This window comes from Lissotriton helveticus, chromosome 5_1 (genome assembly GCF_964261635.1).
Source record: "Lissotriton helveticus chromosome 5_1, aLisHel1.1, whole genome shotgun sequence".
In the NCBI taxonomy this organism is placed as follows: Eukaryota; Metazoa; Chordata; class Amphibia; order Caudata; family Salamandridae; genus Lissotriton; species Lissotriton helveticus.
Genome location: NC_136065.1, coordinates 85915201 through 85932507, shown reverse-complemented (window position 1 = coordinate 85932507; position 17307 = coordinate 85915201). Strand labels below are relative to the sequence as shown.

The 17307-nt window shown below is 47.5% G+C and overlaps 1 protein-coding gene across 1 annotated transcript in view; it reads right to left on the bottom strand.

Moving 5' to 3' along the window:
* The window catches only part of LOC144754183 (E3 ubiquitin-protein ligase TRIM39-like), a 123917-nt gene that overhangs the window by 81146 nt on the left and 25464 nt on the right, over positions 1-17307 (bottom strand). The window contains exon 2 of the mRNA XM_078641765.1: positions 9945-10040. Within this exon, the coding sequence (XP_078497891.1) occupies positions 9945-10040 (96 nt within the window). The remainder of the gene's footprint in view (positions 1-9944; positions 10041-17307) is intronic.

Below are 17307 nucleotides of genomic sequence, written 5' to 3'. Positions count from 1 at the left end.
CACAGACATTTATTTATTTTAGACATATTTAAAGCGCACTGCTACCAAAAGGTGTCCTGGCGCTGGGTGATCACTAGTATGCGTGTGTTGAGGACTTTGTGACTTAGTGTGTAAAGAGCCACGTCTTAAGGGCTCTCCTAAATGACAGCAGATCAGAAGTCTGTCTGAGGCTCAGCGGCAGTGCGTTCCAGGACTTTGCCGCACCCAGGGAGAAGCTACTGCCCCCCCCCAGCGAGCTTTCCTGACTCTGGGGGCTACCACCAGCCCCAGCTCAGCCGACCTTAAGGATCTTGCAGGCATGTACCGCTGGAAAAGTTGCTTCATACAATGAGGGCCTAGGCCATGCAGTGCCTTAAAGATCACGCAGAGTGTTTTAAAAGCTATTCTTTTATGTACTGGAAGCCAGTGTAGCTTCACCAGATCCTGTGCTACAGAAGCAAACTTGGGTGTCCCCGTGATCAGGCGGGCTGCTGCGTTCTGTAGAATTTGGAGTTTGTTCAACAGCCCCTGTTGGGCATTCAGCAGGAGACTGTTGCAGTAATCCAGTCGGGACATCACCAGACCTGTTACGACTGTTTTCCTGTGTTCATCCGCCAGAAACGGCAAGACTTTCCGAATGGTTTTAGCACAAAGTGGGTTGCTGAGGACAGTGCATTAATTTGTGGCTTGATGGACAGAGAGTCGTCCATTAGTACCCCCAGGTTCTTAACCTTCGCCACCGGCGCAGGGGGGTGGTCCCCATTTCCTCTGGCCACCATCGTGGGGACCAGAAATTGTCTCTGGACCCAAATAGCAGCACTTCCGTTTTTGCTGAGTTGAGTTTAAGGCAGTTTTCTGCCATCCAGTTGCTAACCTCCCGCATGCAACCTCTAAACCTGTCAGCTGTGCTTTCTGTTTCACCCGGGAGCAGCGACACCACAATCTGTGTGTCGTCTGCGTACGATGTAAGGTTAAAACCAAAGGATCGGATCACTGGCGCCATGGTGGAGACATACACGTTAAAAAGGGTCGGACTCAGGGAGGACCCCTGGGGCACTCCGCATGGGAGCGCAAATGGGTCCGATTCAAAGTCCCCCAGGGCCACCGTCTGAGTCCTGCTGGATAGGAAAGTCTGCAAGATCTTAAGAGCCTTTCCTTGAATCCCGCAGGCCCCCAACCAGTCCACCAGTAGTTTGTGGTGGACCGTATCGAAGGCCGCAGACAAGTCCAGCAGGACTAGAGCGGCTCTGCCGCCTGCATCCATCACCATTCTTATGTCTTCAGCAGACTTGATCAGCGCGGACTCCGTGCTGTGCCCCGCCCGGAATCCATGCTGAGATGGATCTAGACGCTCTCCTATCCCCAGGAAGGAGCTCAGCTGTGCGTTTAATATGCCCTCCATGATTTTGGCTGGGAGGGGTAGCCTGGCGAAAGGCCGATAATTGTTCAAGTCGGTTACATCAAGGTTGGACTTTTTTAGGAGGGGCAGAATGGATGAGTGTTTCCATCGTGAGGGAAATTCCCCACTGTCGAGCATGATATTAAACAGTGGGGTCAGTCTAGCAGCAATGGTAGATGGCGTTAATTTTGCAATCGTAGCTGGGCAGGGGTCATGAGGGGAACCTGATGTTATCCTTTGTAATCGGTTCGCTACCTCCTCTTCACTAATTGGGGTGAAATTGAGAAGTTTTTCCGTTTTGCTATCAGTCCCTGGGTTTGTGTCTGGGCCCAGAGTCCTGACTTGGTTGTCTAGAGAGTAGAAAATATTTTCCACCTTTCCCAGAAAGAACTTTGCCAAGTTTTGACATAGTTGACCACTTGGGGGTATCTCCACCGGTTTGGGGGTTGCTAGGGATGACAGTACAGAATAGTTCCTTTGGGGAGTTACTAGCTTCCTTGATACGTTTGGAGAAAAACGCACATTTAGCCATTCGGATCATCTGTTTATAGACTCTCAGTTTGGCGTTGAGTAGTTTACCCGCCAAGATCTTTCCATCTTTTTGCAGAGAACTTTGTGATCCCTAATCTGTTCTGAGAACCAGGGGTCAGAAGGTTTGGAGCGCGTGGAATGATAAATTTTAGGGGGTGCCAGTTGCATGCATGCTGCATCGAGCCACCTGGTGTAGACTGTGGCCGCCTCCTCCACATTTTCTGAGGGGGGCGTAATTGAAGTTCTCAGTATGTCTTCCAGCGCCTCACCTTCTATGCTTTTCCATTTCCTGATCTTTCTGGGTGGAATTTTAACCTTGCCATATCTCGCAGGGGGGGCTAGAGTAATTTTAAAGTGGACTGCGGCGTGGTCGGACCAGGAGACCGGCTGTACTGTTGTGACTTCTAGGTTGGGATGGTTGGAAAAAATCCCATCTAGGGTGTGTCCTGCCTTGTGTGTCGGGCCACAGACCCTTTGCTTCAACTCTACCCCATGCAGCAGTTCGATAAGATCTTGAGTATCTGGGTCTGTACCGCACTCAAGATGAAAGTTAAAGTCCCCCAGTAATGTAAAAGACTTTGCGCATATCGCTTCTTCGAGCAGACTAATCAGAGCCGTAAAAAATGGTGCTTTGGCCCCCGGGGGCCTATAAAGTAGGCAGCATCTGAGGGTTTGGTGATCAGATAATATGAAATTAAAAATGAGTGCTTCGTCTAGGTCAGTTGCTCCCGGCTGGAAGGACCCTCTAACTGATTTCTGATACATAATCGCCAGGCCTCCTCTTCTCTTCCTTTCTCTATTCTGAGTAAAACAAACAGTCGTAGTCCGGGGGAGTGGCTTTAACGATATCTGATCCCGAGGCTGCGAGTGTCCAGGACTCTAATGAATGCTATCATCACTTTAGAATCCTGTATTAGATCCGCCAGTTCTATGCTGTGTTTCACCAGGGATCTGGCGTTAAGCAGCAGACATTTCACTGTGGCGTGTTCTTTTCTCTCAATAGTTTTGTGTAGAGCCCTGGGGAGTATATTAGGTTGCCAGCATAGGTTAGGCAGGGCTTGCTTACAGTTAGCGCAGTGATGAGGGTTGGTCGGCACCTCTTCCCCCATTTTCATAGCAACACATCCTGTTATATGGATATTGCCCCCCAGCGCCCACAGGGTATTCCGGTCATAGGAATAACGTGTGGGTGATTTTAGATGCATCGGACCAAGGGTCCTGGCTCTGGGCGCGGGTCTGGCGCGGACGGGCGCAGACTGGCTTGCCTTAGGCGCGCCTTTGGCGTGCCGCCGGCGCGCCCGCAGCGCTTCCTAGGCCAGGGTGCATTTTTATGCAGGCAGGGTCGGGAGGGGCGGAGCACTAGTTTGCTCGCCCAGCTCCCGGTCCTCTCTAAAGATGGCGGGACCAAATGGGGCAATTTAGATCGGGTTCGAGCCCTTCATGTGCAAAATACAAAGTTAAAATCCTAAGGTGAATTCGTGCTTTTAAAATACCAAGTGGCAGCAAAAATAAGTTAAAATATCCAGATCCCGGCTTCCGCCTCAGGACCGATTAAAACACCACACACACTCGCAATCAGCGGTCATTAAACTCCCACACAGGGACGAGGGGGCGCTGCCTTTCTAGAGATCGAGCAATGCAATTGTGTAATTGTACCTTTTTTATTTATAACCCTCCTATACCTGCCTGCAATAGAAAGCAGATGCCACATCACGACCGCCTGCACCCCACGCCCCTCCCTAAAGCCCCCACGGATAACGCAAGAAAGACCAGAATGCAACACAACAACATAGTCAGGCATTCGCCGCTCCAGGTACACCCCGCCCAGACTCCATCCACCCTAACCCAAGAGGAGACGGGGTGTCGGCTCTCCCTGCTTGAAAGCCAATTAGCTATTATAACACATGGTTTCAACGTCATACTAAGCAACCTCGCCACGCTCCGCAATCCATCCAAAAGCCACGACAGCACCTCCACGCTCTCGAACCTTGCACACCAAAGGCATGTCAAGGTCACACGACCCAGCGAGACCTCTCCCCCCCTCTCGAGTCATTCACTGAGGCCCAAAAGTACTGTGGAGCCTTTGTCCCCGGATGAAGCGGCTGAGTTGGCCACCTCGTACAACACCCCCGCTGCTTCCAATCACCAATTCAGGTAATCACTGGATTTAGAAGAGACCACTCCACTCCGAAACTCCGTAGACCCCCAGCCTCCTTCATCAACATCCTCACTGCACCTTCAAAGTTGAAAACAATAATAGAGCCACCATCTGCTAACTGCATGCTCATAAACTGCATATCAGCCACCAAACACGCCACAGAACTTGCTGAATCCATTCTCACCCATGACATAGCCATAGCCTTCATCACAGAGACATGGTCTAATGACTGCTTGCCTCCTATTCTGGACACACTCGTACCCCCAGGCTTCTCAATCATCAACAAGGACCGAAAAGACCAAAGCGGTAGAGGCGTAGCAATCGTTCACAACAACAAACTGTCTGTGATCCAAATAGACACCTTCAACTACAACACCTTTGAATGTCTAACCGCCAACTTCAACACCAGTAACAACAAAGTACTGCAATGCCATCTCCTATACCATCCCCCAGGCAACACCCCCACTTTCACTGAACACCTGTCAGACCTGATTGCACACTGCGCACTACAAGACAATAACAACCTAATTCTGGGTGACCTCAACTTGCATTGGAATCACAAAAACAGCCCACCTATACAAAACCAGAATGAGCTACTACCAACCAACAACCTTACCAAACACTGCTCAGAAGGTACACACAACAAAGGGGCTACCCTGGATGCCATCATTGCCCAACACGACGCAATCACAATTGATCACTTCCGACCAGTTGACTGGTCAGATCATCAATTAATCCTATTCCATATCACACAACCGATCATGCATCTGCATTGAGAGCTAACTTAATCTCAAAATTTCCATATCTAAAAGGAATAATGGCAGGATCTGGTCTGATCTATATCGCTAGTGGTTCGATGTACATATTAAATAAAAGTAGAGACAGGGGACATCCCTGTCTAGTTCCACGTAATATATTGACCCAATCGGTTAGCTCCCGATTTACCAACACATTTGCTCTTGGTGAATGATACAAAAGTTGAACGGCCTTTATTAAATTAGAAGGAAATCCAAATCTCTTGAAGACTTCCTACAGATACGGCCAGTGAACCTGGTCAAAAGCCTTTGCGGCATCTACTGCCACCAGCGTTACGGGAAGATTGTAGGTTTCCGCTAGGTCTATTACTCCAAGTATTTGAAAAGTTATCTCATTAAGCTGCCTTCCAGGAATAAAGCCTTTCTGGTCTTTGTGGATTATGACCTTAATGATCTTAGCAATTCTAGCAGCCAAAATCCCAGCAAACACCTTATAATCCGTGTTTTACAGAGATATGGCCCTATATGAGTCGACCAAAAGGGGATCCTTATTAGGTTTCAGTATCAATACTACTGTTGCCTCGGCCCAGCTTAAAGGAGGATCTTCCCCATCTCTTAGTATTAAATGAAAAAAGCTCCTTAAGCTCTGGTACCACCTCGTCTAAGAGGTTAAGATAGATCTCGGTTGGAAGACCATCTGGCCCTGCAGCTTTCCCTCTGGCCATTTTCCTAAACTGCTGTTGAATCTCCTCTTCTGTTATATTGACGGATAGGGTCGCCTTCTGGTCTTCGTTCATATTTGGGAGTTTGATTTCCTTAAAGAAATCTTCGATGTTATCCCTCCCCTGCAAAGTATCCTCCTTTTACAGTTTACAGATATTTCTAGAGACCTCCATCCCAATTTTAACATTAGTATCCAGTATGTCTCCTGTCATATGATCTCTAAGGCATTTTATTTGGTTACGACCTCTATCAGTCTTGGCTTTCTATGCCAGCAAAGCACCACTTTTCTCACCAGAAGCAAAATGCTGCAGTTTACTAACCATTCATCTATCTGTTAATGTCTTATACAGGGCTACTTGATATTCTGCTTGCAACAGTTCTAATTGTTTCGCAAGTGAAGCCACATTACTGGAGCTCTCAAGTGAAGCTTTTTGTACCTCTTGCTCTTTATTCTTAATGGTTTCCAAAAGCCTTTCTTCTTGGCGCCCTGTGCTATGGTTTTTACCCACCATAATACCCGTACCTATTGATCTTAAAAAGGCCTTAAAGGAGTCCCATATAATTTGGGGTTTCTCTGACCCCCTATTGGCTTCGAAAAACATCACAGTCTCTGGTTTCATTTTCACAGAATTGTCCTATCCAGAGTCCACCTGGTTATACCCCTCTTAGTTGGAGTTTTTAGTGACAGGAGGACAACCGAATGGTCCGAAAGTATAGCAGGTACATGCTTGATCTTTTCAACCCCAGATACCAACTCATAATTCAATTAAAAAATAGTCAATCCGGGAATGGTGACCATACTTTTTGCTAAAAAAAAGGGAAATCTCTTATCCCCCCGATCTTATGTCTCCAAATATCAATTAAATTAAACTCTCTAATCATATTTTTAAGTACTGCCATGGTTTTTGGTGGCGGAACATTTAGCTTTGGAGGTTTTATCCAAACTTTTATTGAACACTAAATTAAAATCCCCTTCGATTACCACTGGGGTATTAGATGACATTAAGCATGTTTCCAATTTGATTGATGCATCAGGGTTATCCTGGTTGGGCCCATAATAACTAACAATTACAGATATTCCTTGTACTTTTATCTTAGCTAGGGCCCACCTCCCAGAAGAATCTGTCTGATGGCTTTCTACTATAATACACGCATTATTTCTTATGAGAATGGCCACCCCCCTTGTGTTACTACTTTGATCAGAACAAACATTATCTTGTATCCAGGACCATGTTTTAAAGGCATTTACACATTCATGTTTTGTTAAGTGCGTCTCTTGCAATTATATAACGTTAGCCTCGGTCCTCTTCAAAAATTCCATTACTCTGGCTAACTTCTTTGCAGACCTCAAACCATTTAGATTCCAGGATACAAAGTGCACTAACTTCTTCATCATCTGTCTATCATTAGAAGCCTACCAGTCCCGTCTAAATCCACCTTGTGTTGGGCAACCCTTTGTATGTACACACAAATCAGCATAAACTAATATGGACCACCAATCAAATAGCAGAAAGAGGACAATATTTTTTATTTTTCTCCCATATGCTCCCAACCACCCGTGATCCACCTACCAACCCCCCTGGGAAACCCCCCACCCTATCTCTAAGGCAAAAAGGGCCTTTGAGGTCTCGCCGTGAAAAAGAAAGAGAGAATCTGTAATGAAAACATAAGAAAAGAAGAATATATCTTGTGTAATGTATATTCCTATACATTTGGTGTCCGTTGTGTATCTCTTACGTGTATTGTGTCGTACTATTTAACTATGTGAACTCTCTATATACATATATGTACATGTTCTATCCCTGTTTTGGGTTTCCCATCTGTTTTAAGAAGCCATCAACCTCCATAGGGTCTCTAATAACGTGCATTTTGTTTTGCCACATTATCTTTAGCATAGCAGGGAATTTTATTTGTACTTGGCTTGGGCCCCCCTGGAGCGTAACTCATTCATTTTGGAGCCAAGCTCCAACTGTCTCTGAGAGGTTCTTTTACCCAAGTCTGGGCGCATTTGATAAGTGACATCCCCATATTTTAGCTCTCGTTCCTTTAACACTCACCCCAACACCAGCTCCTTGATTGAAAAGGTTAAGAAATTTACTAAGATTCTCCTTGGGGCCTTTCTCCCTGGGTGAAGTCTGATGGGGTCTCTATGAACCCTTTGAAGTTCTTTCCCTCAGTCAATATCGCTCCTATCCTGAAACAGATCTCCCAAATATTTACATAAGAAGCCTTTAATATGCGAGCCTTCTGCGTTTTCATAAACCCCCACGATATGGACATTGTTTCGCCTAGCATGGAGTTCCAGTCTTTCCAGATCCTCTTGTAAGGTCTTATTCTCTTCTCTAAGGACCGCTATTTCCTTGGAACTTCCTGCAATGGCTTCGCCCAACACCTTCACGTCCTCCTCCAGAACTGTCGTGCGCAAAGCAATCCAGTCGACCTTTTGTTTTGTTCAAGAATCCCACATTTTTCCTGTATGACCTTCTGATTATGCTCGGAGGTTTCAAACCTAGACAGCATGTCCGGTCTTAAAATGAGTAAAAGATCTGTCACCTGAGTTGTCAAGGGAGATCCCTCCAAAGCACCACAATCCATCCCCACCCCTTCATCGATTCCTAGGACCCCCTGCCTACTGAGGCCCCCCTCTTGTTATGTTATGTTATGTTAGTTGCATTTTAATGCGCACAGCTGCTCCAGCGAAGGAGCGTCCTGGCGCAGGGAAAGGTAAACACAACACAACACTAGGTCCGGTAACAAAAAGCAAACAGTAAAAGCTAGAAACAATTAAAACAGGAAGGTTTTCAGGGCCCTACGGAAAGACATTAGGTCATTCGAAAGGCGGATTTCCAAGGGGAGCGCATTCCAGAGGGTTGCGGCTTTCACGCGGAAGGAGCGACCCCCCATCCGACTAAGTCTGAAGCGGGGGACGACCACCAAGGACTGTCCAAGGGATCGTAGTGAGCGGGTAGGAACATAGGGAGAGATCAGTGTATTCAGTATTCCGGGTGCCAACTCTCTCAGAATTTTAAAAACCAGGCAGAGAGCCTTGAATTGGATACGCTTGCATATCGGGAGCCAGTGCAAGGACCGCAGGGTGTTAGAGGTGGGGCAGGTTCGAGGCAGACCAACCACCGCCCTAGCCGCCGCGTTCTGGACTCGTTGTAAACGGAGAATCTCGGCTTGGTTCGCTCCTAAAAGGAGAGAACTGGCGTAATCCAACCGCGAGATGATCATTGCTTGAATGACCAGCTGTCTTGTAGGAGCATCGAAAAATCGCAGCAGGGGTCTTAGCCCGCGTAGTACTCCAAAACAGCAGGCCGCCACTCTCTTTGTATGAGTCACAAAGCTTAGCGTGTGGTCAAGCCATACTCCGAGATTCCTGAGTTCCAGGACAGGGGCCGGCGCTGATCCCAGCTCTGGAGGCCACCATTCGTCCCCCCAGTGGACAAGTTGTGGTGTAAGCATAGGCGTAGGCATAGATATAGGCGCAGGCGTAAACGTAGAGGAGATTGGTACAGAGGTACGTAGAGCTCCTGGGGTACTAAGTATAATTTCTTCCAAGCTCTCTGCCACAGTCCCCGAGAGAGGAGAAAAACGATTCTCCAACCTTAATAGCTCACTCAAATCTTTCCTTCCTGCCTGTGAAACTGGGGTGCCTGTCCCGTTCCCTATATCCTCCAGAGACTTCTCGGTCCTTGCTGAACCAGCCACTTGCTCCATGATTTTAAAGTATGAACTGAGAGAGGGTGGCGGTTTAGACAATAGAGCTGCTGCTTCTTTTTTACACTTTCTGATTCTACCTCCTTCAGGAGGTTTCTTAACTGGAGTTATAGCTTGGGGTGTGCTGACTTGTTTCCAAATAGGACTCTTCTTTTCTGGGACAAAACGCAAAAGGTATCTACTCCTCCCAGTTGACAGAAGTTGTACACTCTTGTGGGCCTCCTCAAGGGCCAAAGAATTCCCAGTACCGCTGAAGGTGTTTGACACCTTTAATGTATGTTGCTCCTGTCCCCGGGCTTGTTCTGTGTCGGACGCCTCAATACCGTTTAATCCCTCTGCTCTCCCAGTGCTCCAAACATTAAGAGGTAAGTCTTGCAGTGCAGAGTCCTGCTCTATCCACTCCTGGATTACAATAAGATTTGAAACCTGCTCATACGGCTGTACTGTAAGGGATGAGGCTCCCAGCGCTCCCCAACCAGCCCCTCTTACAGCCCCCCCCCCCGGCTGATTTCAGGCCAAATGTCCAACAGCATTGACTCTGGTCAGTATATTTACCTAGTGTGTATCACAACCTAGTAGGTAGGGTGTCTCATTGGTTTCTGTGGGTCTTTAACGTTAAGAGGTACACACAAAGACATGGGCAAATATAAATACAGACACACAAACACACAGCACTCACTCTGATGGTTTTACATCGTTCTTCTTCCTTGACCTTAGACTCCAGAATATATTCCTCCTTTTTCTTCAGAAGACGCAGCCACTCTTGAAGTTTTACCTGCAGAGATGGGAGTGCAAGAAATAAGCGTAGATCGGTAGTGTGCAGTCTTTCTTACCAAACATACCTGCCCAGACTGTAGCAGCCACACATACAGATTGTATGTATCAGTTGTACATATTAAGACTGTAAGTACCAGCCTCAAGTATCACAAACAAGGACACAGACAAGGATGTCACCTATTTGCACACTTTCAGATCTGAAGGACCTAGGACCAGAATTCCTGCTCCAGGTAAACTAGCTTAATCACTGGCGCTTATTTCTCCCCTGAGGCGGAAAGCCGGGGGTTCTTGCTGTCTCTGTTGACCAGAACTATAAACCTGTTATTGAGCAACAAATAACCCGTTTTTTTAAAATTTGTGAATATTTTAGCCTGCACATTTTTAATTCTTTGCTCACCTCGGCGCGAGATTACTTCGCTCCGAGGCCACTTTGGAGCAACATTGAGTCAGCGCTGCTGCTGCTAGGCGCTGGGAACTCTTGGCTCGATCCAGATTGGCCGCCATCTTTGGTTGGGGAAGGCTGCTGGTCGAGTTGCTCCTCCCTCCCGCCCTCCCAGGTTACTTTAGAGGGTGTTTCCTGCATCCTCGAGCTGCTTATTTCTCCCCTGAGGCGGAAAGCCGGGGGTTCTTGCTGTCTCTGTTGACCAGAACTATAAACCTGTTATTGAGCAACAAATAACCCGTTTTTTTAAAATTTGTGAATATTTTAGCCTGCACATTTTTAATTCTTTGCTCACCTCGGCGCGAGATTACTTCGCTCCGAGGCCACTTTGGAGCAACATTGAGTCAGCGCTGCTGCTGCTAGGCGCTGGGAACTCTTGGCTCGATCCAGATTGGCCGCCATCTTTGGTTGGGGAAGGCTGCTGGTCGAGTTGCTCCTCCCTCCCGCCCTCCCAGGTTACTTTAGAGGGTGTTTCCTGCATCCTCGAGCTGCTTATTTCTCCCCTGAGGCGGAAAGCCGGGGGTTCTTGCTGTCTCTGTTGACCAGAACTATAAACCTGTTATTGAGCAACAAATAACCCGTTTTTTTAAAATTTGTGAATATTTTAGCCTGCACATTTTTAATTCTTTGCTCACCTCGGCGCGAGATTACTTCGCTCCGAGGCCACTTTGGAGCAACATTGAGTCAGCGCTGCTGCTGCTAGGCGCTGGGAACTCTTGGCTCGATCCAGATTGGCCGCCATCTTTGGTTGGGGAAGGCTGCTGGTCGAGTTGCTCCTCCCTCTCGCCCTCCTCCGCCTCCCCGAACAATGCTTAAAAGCACTGGGCCATCCCGTCCGCGCAGCGGGCGGGCGCAGCGGGCGCGCCGACGGCGCGCCGAAGGCGCGCCTAAGGCAAGCCCGTCTGCGCCCGTCCGCGCCCCGAGGCGCCCAGGGGCCAGGACCCCTGCACCATCTTCAGATGCCCTACCCACTCGATTAGGGTATGCCCCTGAACAGCTAAAATCCCTCATGCCCAATCCAAAGGCTTTATGTTTCCACTCTTTGGATCCGGATGTGCCAGGGGCAAAATGCTCCCACTGTCACTTTGTTCCATGTCCCTCTCCTAAGCGACCTGAAACCGGTAGCCTCTTTAAATTTTTTCTCCTAAACTGCCGTTCCTTGATCAAACATTCAACTGAAATGTCAATTCTTCTTGAGGAAACTAACCCGGATGCTATTTTTCTTACCGAAACTTGGCTTAAAGATGAGGTTAACCCCGATATTTCCGCCATATTACTTAAGGGATATGGACTACAAAGGGTTGACAGGGCAGAAGGCAGAGGAGGAGGACTAGGCATACTTTTCAAAAACTGCTATCAATGCAGAACCAGTCCTACGACTATTCCATCTTGTGAAAGTATGTCCTTTGCTCTTGACCTCTCCCCCACACTAACCTTCTCTGGCCTACTTATTTATCGCCCTCCAGGCCAAATGGGCAATTTTGTGAACCAGCTTCCTTCCATGATCGCTGACTTAGCTGTTTCTGCACCTCATTTTACTGTTCTGGGTGATATGAATATTCACCTGGACAATCCCTCGGACCCCCTAGCCAGCACCTTTCTGAGCGGTCTGGCAGCCCTCCAGATCATTCAGAAGGGTTTTGAACCCACTCACATCAAAGGCCATCTGCTGGACGTAGTTCTTAGCAACGACCAGAGACTTATTACTGGCCACCCTATCCCCCTGCCTTGGACCGACCATTTTTTGGTCCCTCTCCTCTGGCTGATACCCAGCCTTTGCTTGGCGCCCGTCCGAGCCACACTTAAAGGTAGGGACTGGTCGAAGTTGCCCTCTGACCTATGGGTGAGTTTATTATCCTCTACCCCCCGCCTGACCGAGGGTGATGTAGACACTCTCTACACTCACTATATCAACTGGCTTCAGGCCACCTTAGATATAGCCGCCCCTCAAAAAACTATCAAGGAGAAAACTAAGTTTAAAAAGTCTCCTTGGTATACCCCTGAGCTAAAAGAGTTAAAGCGCGCATGCAGAAAACTCGAAAGAACGTGGAGATTTACTCTCAAGGAAGAAGACAAAACCAGCTACCGAGAGGCCATTAAGAAATACAAAACAAAGACCACACTGGTACAAGCTCGGTTCTACGAGGAAAAAATTACTAACTCCGCCAACTCCTCAAAAGAACTATTTCAGATAGTAAAAACCCTAATCAATACCCCCTCTTCCCTGCAAAATCCTCTCGAAGCCCAAACTCGCTGTGACGCCCAAGCTGAGTATTTTTATCAAAAAATACAAAATATCTCTTCTTCTTTTGTTCAGGCCACCCACCAGTCAGTGGTCAATGACACAGCTTCTTCTTCTTCTACTGACAGTTCACTGGCTGAATTTCCGTTATTAAATGAAGAATTGCTTGACTCTCTCATGCTGAAAGTCACATCAGGCTCTCCACTAGACCCTGCCCCCCCACGACAGCTTATGAAAATTGCTAACACCATCAGACCAGCAATTTTAAACATTGTAAATAAGTCAATCAGCTCAGGAAGAGTCCCAGGTACTTGGAAATGCGCGCAAGTCAAAGCCTTGTTGAAAAAACCTAATCTTGACCCTAGCAATATGACTAATTACCGCCCTATTTCACTTCTCCCTTGGGTGGCTAAACTGCTTGAGAGACATATTAACACCAGCCTGATGTCTTACTTGGAAACTAACCATTTGCTTCACGACTCACAGGCAGGGTTCCGTCCTAAACTGGGGACAGAAGCGGCACTTCTGACGGTGACTGAATTAGCACGCAGGCACATGGATCAAGGCGGCACCACAGCAATAATGTTGCTAGACTTAAGTGCCGCCTTTGATACCGTGAATAGCAACATCCTTCTCTCCCGTTTAAAGCTCCTTGGAGTAACGGGCAACGCCATTCTATGGCTTCAATCCTTCCTGGAAAATCGCACATTCCAGGTGGTAGAGGGTGAAGTCCACTCAAAAACCTGGCCTCTCAACCAAGGCGTGCCTCAGGGCTCCTCCCTGAGCCCAACGCTTTTTAATGTTTACATGCAACCTCTGGCAGAAATCGTCCGTCCATTTGGCTTTGACATTGTGACCTACGCTGACGACACTCAGCTGGTGCTAGCTTTGAATCAGCCAGACCACACTTTTTCGAACTTGAGTAGCTGTCTGATAGCGGTCACAAACTGGATGGCTTCCTCCCATCTCAAATTAAATGGGGATAAAACAGAACTTATGTTTCTGGGAAACTCAGCCCTCCCCAGCCCCATCCTACCTTGGCCACCTTGCATGGGTTCTCCCCCTGAACCAAAAAAGCATATTAAAAGCTTGGGCATGTGGCTAGATAACACCCTTACTTTTACTCATCAAGCCACCACACTTTCCGCCACCTGCTTCGGACTGATGCGCATGCTGCGGAAAGTCCTGCCTCTCCTCCCCTTCCAGGCTCGCAGGATACTGGTCCAGGCCATTATCCTGTCTCGCCTGGACTGCGGGAACGCCCTTTATCTGGGTGCACCGAGTAGCACACTTAAAACACTACAGGTCACCCAGAACGCTGCCGCGCGTCTGCTGCTGGGCCTTTCCCGTAGCCACTCAGGCACCATGGCTCTGAGAAACTTACACTGGCTGCCCATTCAAGCCAGAGTTAAGTTCAAAGCAATGTGCATCATGCATAAGGCCATGAGGAAAAATGCTCCCGCCATGATCTGCGCCTTGGCCACTCCCTACCACCCCCATAGATCTTTGCGGTCAAGCACTGCTTTTCTGGCAACAGCGCGGAAAATTAAACGAGCCAGGTGGGGCGGACGCTCCTTCTCCCTTAATGCTGCCACTACCTGGAACTCCTTACCTCCTGCCCTCCGTAATGAGCCCAATCTGTTAAAATTCCGTAAATCCCTTAAAACTTTTCTTTTTTCCACATAATTCAGTAAGTCTCCCCAGAAGTAAGCACTTTTAGCGCTACGAGGCCTTCGGGTAGATTTGCGCTCTATAAAACCCCTTTTCATTTCATTTCATTCATTTCATTTCATTACTCCTACTTGATAAATACATTCGTATTTTACAACTTAACCCATAATAATACTTAGATGAGAAACTACTTTAAAAAATAAACTTTGTCCTGGTGACATTTCCAAAGCACTAAGTGAGAGGATCTATAACACCAGTTCAGAATAAACAAGTGAACATTCATGTTGCCGTATGACATGGGGGTTAGAAGCACCAGACATTAAGTGTACTACTACTGTGCACAGGCACAACACACACACTCCTGGATACACTCTGCCACATATGGCTCACTAAGCAACTGAGCAAGACACAGCACATCAATACCCTTGAGTGCCCTGAGTGAGAGGGCATATTGACAGAGCCGTACCGAATTAAACTCAGTCAATAGTGCATGACTGGCCTAGAAGGGCCTCAGAAGACGCTTAGCCTGCCCTGAGCTTTACACCCAGGAACAGTCCCTGACCCACCACCCGCTTTACTCAATCACAGCTGACAGGCTGACCCTCAACAGAATAAGAGGGCGGAGGATAACTAAGATATGCGATTTATTTCCTCGGTGGCGCCTATATAGACTTAGCCACCGTCAGCAGACGGATACAACGTACACCGGTGGAAACATTCACCTACATAGGTATGCACGCCATTTGTCAAGCACACTAATCCTTTCTGTAGGAACCAAGAGCTTGCAAAGCACTCGTTACTCTGAATCCTGCAATCCAATGCTCACCTGACCAGTAAATTATATGCTACTACACAGACATCCGCCCCATTGATTACCACTAAAGCAAAATGGTAAACACCTGGCCACACCATTACCGAGCGAAAAGGGCTCTATTGCTTCAAACAAGCGGACAAATAGTCGACTAAGACTGCTTCACTTCAACTTTTTGCATCAAGCCTACAGCACCCTATTTAAACAAGCCACATATGGTGTAGCGGCTGTAACCACCTGCATAAGTTGCTCTGCACCGAATGCAGACTTCCTGCACCTGGCCTGGCACTGTCCCCAAATTGTAGCATTTGGGTGCAGATCTTTGAGTGTGTGCCTGCAAAACTGCCCTTTTAGGATACCCCAAGCGACTCCCTACGACACATTCAGGAGATTTTGTCTCGCTCACACTTCTGCTGGTGAAACTTAGTGCAACATCATTGACTTAGGCAACGTGGGTGGGAGCTGAGCCCCTAGCCCGTCTGGTAGGAGCGTGAACTTGTCAAGCAGTGAAATTGAGCCAGGCCAGAGGCAAACCAGAACTATTACTGGAGGGGGACAATGTAAAGTTGTCACACTAAATCTAACCACAGCTAAAGCTTTTTACTAGAAAACCACCATCAGTGAAGTAACCATCAGAAGCAAAGCCCTCTCCAAAGCTGTCAAAAATTGAACCAACCCTCTGCCAGAACCTACAGTCCCTGCATTTATTTATTTATTTATATTCTTGTATAGCGCAGGACTCGACCGCCGAAGGGGTATCTCCACGCTTGCGCTTTTAGTTAAGAATTGCCCAGTTGGTCCATGGTCTATAGGATGATTAATAGTTTATAGTTTTTAGGAAGTCGAGAATAAGTGCGTTTTTAATAATTTCTTAAAGGATGAATAATTAGTGGTTTGTTTCAGAATTGGGGGTAGTGAATTCCAATGGATAGGGCCCTTGTAAGAGAGGGCTCGTCCTCCCTGCCTAGATCTCCTAATCCTAGGTTTCTGAAGTAGTTGTAGCTTACTGGAACGCAAAGAACGTCCCGGAGTATAGGAGTTAAATTTTCCAATCAAATATTTGCATCAGTCGACAAATTAAATGACATCACCTCTTCTACATCAAATCAGATCGATCATTATCATTTCACGCCCGCACTTCCAACCGTCTCCCATTTCTTCACCACCATCTCCTTCAGTCAAGGAAAACTCTTAGGACAGGTCATATCTTCCCCTTTCTCTTGCTAAAGAAACCATCCCAGTCGACCTCACCAACTTCTGCCCTATTGCCTACCTTCCAGGAGCACATCAGAAAGAATAATCTGTCACAGGAGGACCAATCTGTCTCCATACCAGACTGCATACTGAGACAGCCACACTCCAAGTAGTAGATCATGCTCTCCTTCTCAATGGCAAGAACACCCCTGACTTGCTTCATACTGGTCTCATGTTTGGAGGCACCTACGACAGTATAGTAACGTTCGGATTACTCCTTCGGCCCACCTTGCTCTTCTCCAGGATTTTTCAGACCTCCCTCGCACGAGCTCTCACGACTGCAGATGGCTAGCCATGCCACTTGCGACAGCCAAACTCTCTCTACACATTACGTCACTGGAGGCATTTCTCCCTCCCCGTCGACTAAATGGCTCCTTCCACTGTATCGCATAGCGCTATATGAGAAAATCAAATACTATAAATGACCAATTGCAAATCTATGAGGCGGTCTCAAGCCCTTTCATGACTGCAGTGTTAAAATCTCTTGCTCGCACCCCACACCAGCGTGAGACACTGACCGATGAACAAAGCCTCTATCATACTGAACCAGCTGGCACTGCCGGCTCACTGACACTTTATGCACCATTGCAGGCTTCCCAACACACTTGCCTCTTATCAGGCTCTCTTTCTTTCTCCTCACCATCTCAGTTTTCCCACACTCTCCCACTACCCCTTATGCCTACCAGTGCCCGCACAGCATAATAGAGTACACACACTGAAACCAGTTTACCCTCACACCGAGGACGTGATCACACCTCGCCTAAGACAACCAGAAGGTGACATTTGTGAACTTACCCTGTACCACATGGGTACAGTCTTCCCTACGATTGTCCCATTTTAATACT